Source organism: Carcharhinus amblyrhynchos, chromosome 8 (genome assembly GCF_965287045.1).
Source record: "Carcharhinus amblyrhynchos chromosome 8, sCarAmb.v2.hapA, whole genome shotgun sequence".
Taxonomy (NCBI): domain Eukaryota; kingdom Metazoa; phylum Chordata; class Chondrichthyes; order Carcharhiniformes; family Carcharhinidae; genus Carcharhinus; species Carcharhinus amblyrhynchos.
Genome location: NC_137331.1, coordinates 14,591,915 through 14,603,192, shown reverse-complemented (window position 1 = coordinate 14,603,192; position 11,278 = coordinate 14,591,915). Strand labels below are relative to the sequence as shown.

At 41.9% G+C, this 11,278-nt stretch overlaps 1 protein-coding gene across 7 annotated transcripts in view; it reads right to left on the bottom strand.

The window, feature by feature from the left end:
- Nucleotides 1–499: 499 nt before the first annotated feature.
- The window catches only part of itprid1 (ITPR interacting domain containing 1), a 188,527-nt gene continuing 177,748 nt past the window's right edge, over nucleotides 500–11,278 (bottom strand). For 5 of the 7 annotated variants that reach the window (XM_080193714.1, XM_080193717.1, XM_080193721.1 and 2 more), the window contains 3 exons: nucleotides 6,583–6,915; nucleotides 2,968–3,047; nucleotides 500–1,582 (listed from right to left, as the gene is read on the bottom strand). In XM_080193714.1, coding sequence (XP_080049840.1) covers nucleotides 2,982–3,047; nucleotides 6,583–6,915 — 399 coding nt within the window. In that variant the 3' untranslated portion in view covers nucleotides 500–1,582; nucleotides 2,968–2,981. The remainder of the gene's footprint in view (nucleotides 1,583–2,967; nucleotides 3,048–6,582; nucleotides 6,916–11,278) is intronic. The other 2 variants (XM_080193715.1, XM_080193718.1) reach the window with 1 other exon arrangement.

Here is an 11,278-nt window from a genome sequence, read left to right as displayed (position 1 = left end):
TGACAAGACCTGACAGAGTAAATTCTGTGTTGCTTTCTCTTCTAAGCAATAGGTTTCTTAGGACTGAGTTGAGGATAAATTTATTCACTCTGAAGGTTTGTGAATCTTTGGAATTCTCTACTCCAGAGAGCTGTGGATGTTCAGTTTTATAACATATTTGAGATAATATATATACAAGTAACTAAGGGAATCAAGGGATGCAGGGAATCAAATTGAATTTAATGCAGAAGTATTCGTGAATGGTGGAGTTTGGACAAGCGGTCATATTTCCATATATTCTTGTGCCTGATATTGAGCAATGAAAAACTTCTTAACTGATGATGTCGCACAAATTATCTTGATAGTAAGTCATCCGCACTACACTAATTATTCCATTATTAATTCCAATAACTTTGTTTCATGTACACTAAGCATTAGCTTGATGATTGACAGGCTGAACCAGAGAAACACAGCAATAAGATACCCATTCGGACATTTTCAAAAATGAAGCAAATTCAGCTGAAATGTTATCTCCTTTAATTTACTGAGGTAGAAAATATTTACATTAACAGGAACAACTGTGGGTAAGATTAAGATGGAGGAAACTGCTTCAGTGTAATTAATAAACTATTAGCAATAAAAGTACATAGCTAGGATATATTCAAAATCTTAGCTTTGTTTACTCTTTGTGATTTTTTTCCTCATAAATTTACAATTGTAGACAAAACCATATTTGTAACTCTATCACACCCTTCAAATGAAGGCACTATAACATTACCATCAGGAGGAGGGAGTTTATATTGTAACTGTGGATATAGGAATTGTAGGGCAATACAAAACCTAGGACATTAAAATAAGTCCTAAATGACACAGACATATCCTGATGCAATTACCCCTCCCTCTTTGACTTGGCTTCTGTTCAAGACTGCGCTTAGTTTTAACTAACACATATGAGATCAAAGTACTTACTAAGACTTTGATCTAATATAAATTATTTAAAAGTTTTGCTCTATTTCAGTAGTTCACAGAATCACAGAACCCTACAGTGCAGAAAGAGGCCCTTCGGCCCATCGAGTCTGCACCGCACATAATCCCACCCAGGCTGTACCCCCGTATCCCTACATACTATACCCACTAATAGTTCTTAATTTTTGTAGCAATGTGTACAGCTAATAAATGGAAGAAAGCTGTGTGCTGGATTTCATGTGGAGCACATTGTTATAAACTATTAAAGTCCGCGTTTAGTGTCGGTTTAAGCACTTAATACAATTTTGCTACACGGTGATAATTAGTGATATGAACAATTGCTTGAGATAGAGTTAGACGCATTTAAAATGAAGAGATAGAGAGTTCACTGGAGTTCGCAAAATATGAGGGACAATGCGGTCAATCCATGAAGCGTCGCTCAGCAATCAGACTCCTGCGGAAGGGTCATATGGACTCTAAACGTTAACTCTGTTTCTCGCTCCACAGATGCTACTAGACCTGCTGAGTTTATCCAGCATTTTCTGTATTTTATTCCTTTATCCCCTGTGGAGTCTTCAGCAGACTTCTCGTGTTGTATTAATGTCTTTGGTCACATTACAGAAGCTACTGCATGAACCTGCAATGAAGGAAGACATCTCTATTTTAAATCTATTTTAGCATTTTAATTAGGACATGATAAACATCTGTAGTTTCCACTGTCTGTCTAGAAAGTAAAATTATTTATTATTTTGATTTAATCTCATGGTATACAAAGAATGTCTGTCAGTACCCATTGTAGTGTCATAGAATTACTGAGTCATACAGTGCAGTAATGCGTTTGGCCCATCAAATTTGCACCAACAATAATTACCACTGGAGGTGTGCTAATCCCATTTTCCTGCACTTTTCCCAAATCCTTGAAAGTTATGATATTTCAAGTGCTCATCCGAATGTTTTTAAAGGTTGTAAGGTATCAGGCCTCCACCAACTTCCTAGGTAGTGCATCCTAGATTCCCACCACCTTCTGAACGGAAAAGCTTTTCCTCAAATCCGCCCTAAATCTGCTGCCCCTTACCCTAAACCTATGCCCCCATCAACAGCTACTCCTCCTCACCCTGCCCGTACCCCTCATAATCTTATACACCTTATGGGTACGATGGGTATAGAGGGATAATGGCCAAATGCGAGCAATTGGGATTGGTTTAGGGGTTTTAAAAAAAAGGGGTGGCATGGACAAGTTGGGCTGAAGGGCTTGTTTCCATGATTTAAACCTTTATGACTCTATGATTTCAAACACATTCCCCTCATCCTTTTCTGCTCTTAAGAAATCCAAGCCTATCCAGTCTCTCCTTTTGGCTCAAATGCTCCATCTTTGGGTCCATTCCAATGAATCTCTTCTGTACCCCCTCTAGGGTTATCACAACCATCCGATAGTGATGTGTCCAGCACTATGGCATCCCTAATTGGGTCTTCCGCATATTGTTACAAAAATCTCTCCCGGATGCATTTCAGGAAATCTGCTGCCTCTGAACCCTTAACACTGTGACTATCCCAAGTAATGTAGGGGTGGCGGGGGGTACATGGAGAGAGGAGTTGAAAACTCAGGGGAAAATTACCCATTTTTCTACCCTTACATATGCTTAGCGAAGAGGAAAAGAAAATGGAATACTGAAAAGATAAAACTAATCTTAAATGAGACAGCTAGTAAACTAGTTTCAACTATACTCCTTATTAGCTGCTAAGTGAACAGAACTTCAAGAAACATTTGCAATCAATAGAGCTGATCCAAAATTCTCCCATCACTAAGACCTAGTAGACCGCAAAAGATTGATCTTGCTAGTTTCCATGGAGGGAAATTTTTGGTACTTTAATTGACAAATATCTTTCTGACAACTTTGGGAACATTGAATGAGGCAGCATCAATGTAGGGAAGAATTTTCTTTTTAGCCATTAATCCAGTTTAAGAAACTGCTCCAATTTAATACGTTTTGCTTGTATCTAGAGGCATAAATTCCAACCTACCATGTGAAGGTTCTTCAATGGTTAATACTTGAAGTTGGATCAGGACTTGGTGATCGGAGCTGTTTAAATGATTGTTTAATCTGGAACAGAGATTTTGCTATCAGTGAATAGTTACAGATATATTGCATTTTGTTATATTGTCCTACATTTCCTCCAATTAAGTATTGGCAAAACTCTAGTCATTGTTTTCTGTCTCTGTCTTAAACTCTATTCACAAGCTATTGACTCTATCTTTCTTTCTGGCAACTGCCCGAAACTAAATCTGACTATTCACAAACTTGCAGTCATACCTAAGCCCTGGAAATCTCTCCCTACATCCCACCACCTCTCTACTTCACTTTCCTCGTTTAAGACACTCCATAAACCTTTACTCTTGTCTTGAACCAGGTTTTTGGCCATTTAACCTGACAGCTGCTTGACTGGCTCTAAATCATATTTGGTTCTAAAATGTCCCGCTGAAACACCTTGGGACATTTTATTGAGTTAAACATACCATATAAATAAAATTTGCTGTTGCCCTGCATCTTTGTATATTGTGTTGCTCTGTATTATATGGTCCTGCATTATATTATGCTTTGTTGCCCTGTATCATGTCTCTCTCTCTGACTGCATATATTCTTGCATGAAATCATTTGCCTGTATATTGTGTATTATTGCAAGTATACTGTATAGTCTTATGCTGCTGTATATATTGTTATCCCAAATTGTGTCTTACATTATTGTAAATATTCTTTTTCTAATATTATTCTGTATGTTACTTCTGCCCTGCTCATCACCATATTGTTCTACATTATTGTACATTGGGATGTGATTTAGCAAAACTGGACTAGAAACGATTACCTGAAGGTAAATTAGAGTCAGAGTAAATTAGAGGATTGGGAGCAACTGAGAAAGAAAGGTTTGCATTTATACAGCACCTTTCATGATCACTGGATTGAAAACACTTTAACGCCAAAGTGACTACATTTTTGAACTGTACTCATGACCGTAATCAAGGAAATGGGTTAGCCAATTTGCACACAGCAAAATCACACAGATAACAATGTGATAATGACCAGATAATCTGTTTTTGTGATGTTGATCGAGGTAAATATTAGTCAAAATATATATAAGGATAACTTCTCTGCATTTGTTCAAAATAGTATCATGGGATCTTTATGTCTACCTCAGATGTTAGGCAAATTTGGCATCATTGACAGTGTAGCACTCCCTCAGTTCTGCACTCAGTACAAAGAACAAAGAACAAAAACAGCCCGGGAAACAGGCCCTTCGGCCCAACGAGCCCGCACCGCCATTTTAACATTACCAGTCCCCCCTCCACCCATGACCCTTATCTATGATTATGGCATTCCACATTGAGGGAAACTAATTTAGGGACAATTTATTACCTCCAATCAGCCTAATAGCACATCTTTGGGGTGTGGGAGGAAACCGGAGCACCCGGAGAAAACCCACGCAAGCACGGGGAGAATGCGCAAACTCCCACAGACACCGGCCCAAATCCATGTGTCTGCACAGCAATCAGTGATAGTCACTGAGCTGTCGTACTGTGTCAGCCTGGATTTTGTGCTTAGATCCTGAAGTGGAATTTGAACCTACAACTTCTGACTGAGGAATATTGGCATCAAATGAGCTGTGGATAACATGTGTTCCCAGAAAGAAAAAATATGGGGGGGGCGGGGAGGGGGGGGGGGGGGGGGGGGTGGAGGGGGCGATTCTCCCAGCTCATTGCACTGCTTTTGCAGCTGTTTAATGGACTTACCGCTGGGCGCCATGGCCTCCGTGAGTCTCTGACCACTGGATTTCCAGCACTGTCAGCTCTGTCAGTGTTGGAACTGAGAGCTGTGAGGGTAGAGTCCTTGTGTATATTTAAGGCAGGTCGATTTGATTGATCAGTAAGGACATCTAGAGTATTGCAGGGACAGGGCAGGAAAATGGATATGAGGAATGTCAGTTATGAGCTGATTGAATGGTGGAGCAGGTTTGAGCGGCCAAACAGACGACATCTGTTCCTATTTCTAATGGCTTTATAGTGTTCTATGGTCTTAATTTGCATGCCCTGTATTAAATTGTACTTCAGTACTGTACATTGAGTCCAATTCTCTTTCTTACTCCCTTGCTGGTCTTGTATCAGATCTTGATCTATGTGAGATTTAAAGCTTACAATCATGCCTCTTTGATATATTCTCTCAGCAATGTTTTCTTCAGTTGAAAGTGTGTATTTATAATAAAAACTTTGTGCTTAGCACAACTGAAAATTCAGTTTGTGTGAATTTGTTACAAGGCCTGGCCATCCCGCCTCCTTCCAGATTTCTATCCACGAGCTGACACTGATTCTGACTCATAAGAACATAAGAACATAAGAAATAGGAGCAGGAGTAGGCCATCTAGCCCCTCGAGCCTGCCCCGCCATTCAATAAGATCATGGCTGATCTGTCGTGGCTCAGTTCCACATTCCCGCCCTCTCCCCATAACCCTTAATCCCCTCTCTTATCAAAAACCCATCAACCCGCTTCTTAAATATATTTAGCGAGGCAGCCTCCACCACTTCAACGGGCAGAGAATTCCAGAGATTCACCACCCTTTGAGTGAAGAAGTTCCTCCTCAACTCCGTTCTAAACCGCCCTCCCTTTATCTTGAGGCTGTGCCCTCTAGTCCTACTGTCCTTTCTGAGCGGGAAGAGCCTCTCCACCTCTGTCCTATCCATCCCATTCAACATCTTATACGTCTCAATGAGATCTCCCCTCATTCTTCTAAACTCTAACGAGTACAAGCCTAGTTTATTCAGCCTCTCCTCATAGCTCAACCCCCTCAACTCCAGTATCAGCCTAGTAAACCTCCTCTGCGCTCCCTCCAAGGCCAAAATATCCTTGTGTAAGTGCGGCGACCAAAACTGTACACAGTACTCCAGCTGCGGCCTCACCAGTGCCCTATACAGCTGCAGCAAGACCTCCCTACTTTTATATTCAATCCCCCTCGCTATGAAGGCCAGCATCCCATTTGCCTTCCTGACCACCTGCTGCACCTGCAGGCTGGGTTTTTGCGACTCATGCACAAGGACCCCAAGGTCCCTCTGCACCGTCGCCTGCAGCAGTTTTTCGCCACGTAAGTAATAGTCCTTCCTACCATTATTCCTACCAAAGTGGACCACCTCGCACTTGCCAACATTAAATTCCATTTGCCAGTTCCTGGCCCATTCGCCCAGCCTATCTAGATCCTTCTGCAGACTCTCCACACCCTCCGCGCAATTTGCCGTTCCACCAATCTTGGTGTCATCAGCAAATTTCGACACCATACACTCGGTTCCCTCCTCCAGGTCATCTATATAAATGATAAATAGCTGAGGCACCAGCACCGACCCCTGGGGCACTCCACTAGTCACCAAGTCATGTTTTACCCATCGCCCTTCACACCCAAAAACAACCCAAGTGGATGGCTGTGAAATCCAGTTCCCCTAGCTATGGAATAATGTGCAACTTTTACATTGATCTATTAAAAGTAAAAACATTGTTATACGTGTTTGCGAAACTGAATTGAATTACAATTATAGTGATCGTTATCATAGCTATTTTTTGCAAAGTATAAATTCATTTAAAAAAGGCTGAGATTTCTTACATTTTCCAGAATGGCTCGAAAATCCAGAATTTCTGACTTCTGGGTTTGCCTTTTTGCTTTTACCTCTGCGTCTTTGTCAGCTTCAAGGTTGAATTTAGTGTCAGTTTTATTTGATGCCGAAGGAGCTGGGCTTAGTCCTGGAAGAGAAGGCACTGCCAGGGTTATTCCTGCATCACAGTTCAGTTCCTGTGAGGTAGTTGCTGGTGCTGGTGTTGGTGTCATACTGCTGAATGAAGGACAAGGCCAGCTCCCTAATGATGCATCTCCTGTTTGCCTCAGAGCTTCTATGTATGAACATAAGGAAGACTGCTCCTCCACCAAACTCTGAAACTGCTAAAAGATAGACCAGAAGTTTAGTACAATTTTATTTGAAACTTGTGATCATACTTTCTACAGTTTTTACAAATGATCAAATTCAGAAGTGATGATGACTGGGTTGCACATAGAATCTCTACAGTCCAGAATGAGGCCACTCAGCCCATAACATTGCTGCCTAACAGCACCAGGGACCTGGGTTCAATTCCAGTCTTGGGTGACTGTGTGGAGTTTGCACATTCTCCCTGTGTCTATGTGAATTTCCTTCGGGTGTTCCAGTTTCCTCCCATAGTTCAAAGATGTGTAGGATAGGTGAATTAGCCAGGCTAAATTGCTCCTTAGGGCGGGATTTTATGGCCTCGCTTAGCTCGAGACCAGAAAACCCCGCTTGAGGTGTCAATGGACCTACCAACTATCTGCCCCTTCCCCACTCCAATTCCTGTGGTGGGTGGCGTGGTAAAATTTTGGTGCAGTGTTAATGTTCATTTGGGACACCAGCAGGATTACAGGGATAGGACCTGGGTCGGATGCTCTGTTGGAGAGTCAGTGCAGATTTGATGGACTGGAAGGCCTCCTTCTGCTATGTAGGGATTTTATGATTCTCTGACTCTCTGTCCACCCCCTTCCCTAATCCCGTAACCCCATATATTTACTGTGGCTAATTCCCCTAACCTACACACCTTTGGATACTAAAGGACAATTTAGCAGAAAGTAACATCACCCAACAGATCAGATTTGAAACGGATACAGTTAGAGTCAGTAGAAAAAAATAAATGAACATACCAAAAGTTAAATTTGACACAACATGTTGATGTGGAGATACTTATTTATGCTTATTACTGGATGCTGGTCCAACAAGCTACCAACTCTTTAAACTAACAAGTTGATCTCAAACTATTGCAGTCACACTCCCATTCCCAATTATTCTTTGTTTTTGAGGGAAAATTTATACGTGGGTGGAGTTTCGCTTCATGAGAACATGGATCAAAACTAGAACTTTGATTCTCTCTGAAACAGAAGTGAAGTTCCATTATGGGAGCACTAGCTCATTGTCTTTGCCCTTTGTCTGTTTCTTCTTTCATTCTATTCTGTGCAAATTTGACTAATAGCTGTGTTATAGATTATTATTGGAACCAGCTTCCTATTTTCAATGTACATATTGATGTCTTTAACTGATTTGAGCATACACGATGATGTGATTGATAGTGCCAGATTTTGCAGGTTTAGAAAGATCTGTGTAACCAGCTGCATCCATTCTGAGTTCATGTAGTACTGTATTTCAATATTTTTATAATCAAAAAGTTTGAACATCACAACGTATTTAACTATCTATTTTTGGCCAAGTTGCTACAACCTTCTGGTAATGAGGAGAAAATGGCAAAATGAAAGGAAAAGCAAAATGTCAAGTTGAACATGGCGCTATGAAGATTTTCACAGTGAACGGCTGGTTTGTGTCGTGAATGGCGTTCAAGGGCTCTGATCAGCGGGTTTGTGAGTTCCCCTGGTTAGCAGCACAATGACTATTTTCAGGGTTATCAGTGTGGAAGAGGACGGGGACAGGATAGAATATGTGGAAAGTTTGGAACACCTTGTTTTGGCAACTGGAATTGCAGATGAGGCTAAAGGCACTCAATTCTCCTGAATGTGATTTGATTTATTATTGTCGCATGTATTAATAAACAGTGGAAAGTATTGTTTTTTTGCCGCTATACAGACAAAACATATCGTTCACAGAGAAGGAAACGAGAGAGTGCAGAATGTGGTGTTACAGTCATAGCTAAGGTGTAGAGAAAGAACAACTTACAGCAAGGTAAATCCATTCAAAAGTCTGACAGCAGCAGGGAAGAAGTTGCTGAGTCGGTTGGTACGTGACTCAGACTATTGTATCTTTTCCCCAAAGGATAAAGGTGGAAGAGAGAATGTCCGGTTTGCGTAGGGTCCTTAATTATGCTGGCTGCTTTGCTGAGGAAGTAGGAAGCGTAGACAGAGTCAATGGATGGGAGGCTGTTTGTGTGATGGATTGGGCTACATTCACAACTTTTTAGACTTAGAATCTTAGACTTAGAATCCCTACAGTACAGAAACAGGCCATTCGGCCCATTGAGTCTACAACAACCACATTCCCACCCAGGCCCTACCCCCATATGTCTACATATTTACCCACTAATACCTCTAACCTATGCATTTCAGGACACTAAGGGCAATTTTAGCCTGGCCAATCAACCTAACCTGCACATCTTTAAACTATGGGAGGAAACTGGAGCACCTGGAGGAAACCCACGCAGACTCAAGGAGAATGTGCGAACTCCACACAGACAGTGGCCCAAGTGGGAATTGAATCCAGGTCCCTGGAGCTGTGAAGCAGCAGTGCTACTGTGCCACCCATATAGTTTTTATAGTTTCTTGTGGTCTTGGGCAGAGCAGGAGCCATACCAAGCTGTGATACAACCAGAAAAATTGTTTTCTATGGTGCATCTGTAAAAGTTGGAGAGAGTCGTAGCTGACATGCCAAATTTCCTTAGTCTTCTGAAAAAGTAAAGGCATTGGTGGGCTTTCTTAACTATAGTATCAGCATGGGGGGACTTGGGCAGGTTGCTGTTGAACTGGACACTTAAAAACCTGAAGCTCTCAACCCTTTCTACTTTGTCCCTGTTGATGTAGACAGGGGCATGTTCTCCTTTATACTTCCTGAAGTCAATGACAATCTCCTTCATTTTGTTGACATTGAGGGAGAGATAATTGTTGCTGCACCAGTTCACCAGATTCTCCATCTCATTCCTGTACTCTGTCTTTTTATTGTTTGAGATCCGACCCACTACGGTGGTATCTTCAGCAAACTCGAAAATCGACTTGGAGAGGAATTTGGCCACACAGTTGTAGGTGTAAAACGAGTATAGTAGGGGGCTGAGAACACCAATGTTGAGGATGATCATGGAGGAGGTATTGTTGCCTATCCTTAACGATTGTGATCTGTGAGTTAGGAAGTTCGGGATCCAGTTGCAGAGGGAGGTGCCGAGGCCCAGAGCACGGAGCTTGGAGATGAGTTTTGTGGGAATAATGGTGTTGAAGGCTGAACTGTAGTCAATCAACAGGAGTCAGACATAGGTGTCCTTGTGTTCCAGGATTGACTGCAGGGCCAAGGAAATGGCATCTGCTGTGGACCCGTTGTGGCTGTAAGCAAACTGTAATGGATCCAGGTAGTCTGGGAGGCTGGAATTGATTTGTGCCATGACTGACCTTTCAAAGCATTTCATAATGATGGATGTCAGAGCCACCGGCCAATAGTCATTAAGATACACTGCTTGGTTTTTCTTAGATGCCTGGGATGATGGTTGTCTTCTTGGAGCAGACAGGGACCTCATATTGTTGTAAAGAGAGGTTGAAGATGTCTGTGAATACCTCCGCCAGCTGATCCATGCAGGATCTGAGTGCATGTCTGGGTGCCCCATCCGGGCCAGTTGCCTTCTGTGCAAGCTAGTGAGGAATTTAGCAACACCACAGAAACTGTGGGGAACACTACACTTGTGGATTTAGTTGCACTCATTTAGAACCACCACATTCCTAAGCCCTTAGTGACTGCCCAGCGTTTCAAGCTTCATTAAAGCAAATTACTGTGGATGCTGGAATCTGAAACAAAAGAGAAAATGCTGGAAAACCTCAGCAGCATCTCTAAGGACTGAAAAGAGCTGACGTTTCGAGTCCAGATGACTCCAGCTTTGACAAAGGATCGTCTGGACTTGAAACGTCAGCTCTTTTCTCTCCTTGCAGATGCTGCCAGACCTGCTGAACTTTTCTCTTTTGGTTTCAAGTTTCGTAGTCATTTTCAGAAGACAGAACAGCCTATAGCTAACCTTGTTGCTGAATTATACCAGCTCTCTGAACATTGTGAGTTTGGAGCAGTATTGGAGGCCTCCGGGATAGACTAGTTTGTGGAATTAATGAGGACAGCATTCAGCGTTGTTTGTTGGAAGGAGCCGCATTTACTTTCAGAGCAGCTCTAGAAATTTCTCAGAGCGTGGAAATGGCTGCCAGCAATGCAAAAGAGCCAAAAGCGATGCAAAGTGGATGTAGCGCATCGAGTAAAGAAAAAGGTTGCAAATGCAAAGCTGAAAACAGTGGAATGTTTCAGGTACGGAACAACACATTATGTGAACCATTGCAAATTTATGGATACTGTTTGTCACTGTTGCAACAAAAAGAATCATTTAGCTAAGAAATGCAGGGCCAAGAACAAGTCGAAGACTGAGCAGAGAAATTCAAGTTTGAAAAAGCCTCTGACCTGCTTTTGTGACTACGCTTTTTATATGGCTGGTTCAGTTTAGTTTGTGGACAATAGTAACCTCAGGAAATTGATAATGATTCAGTGATGGTAATGCCATTA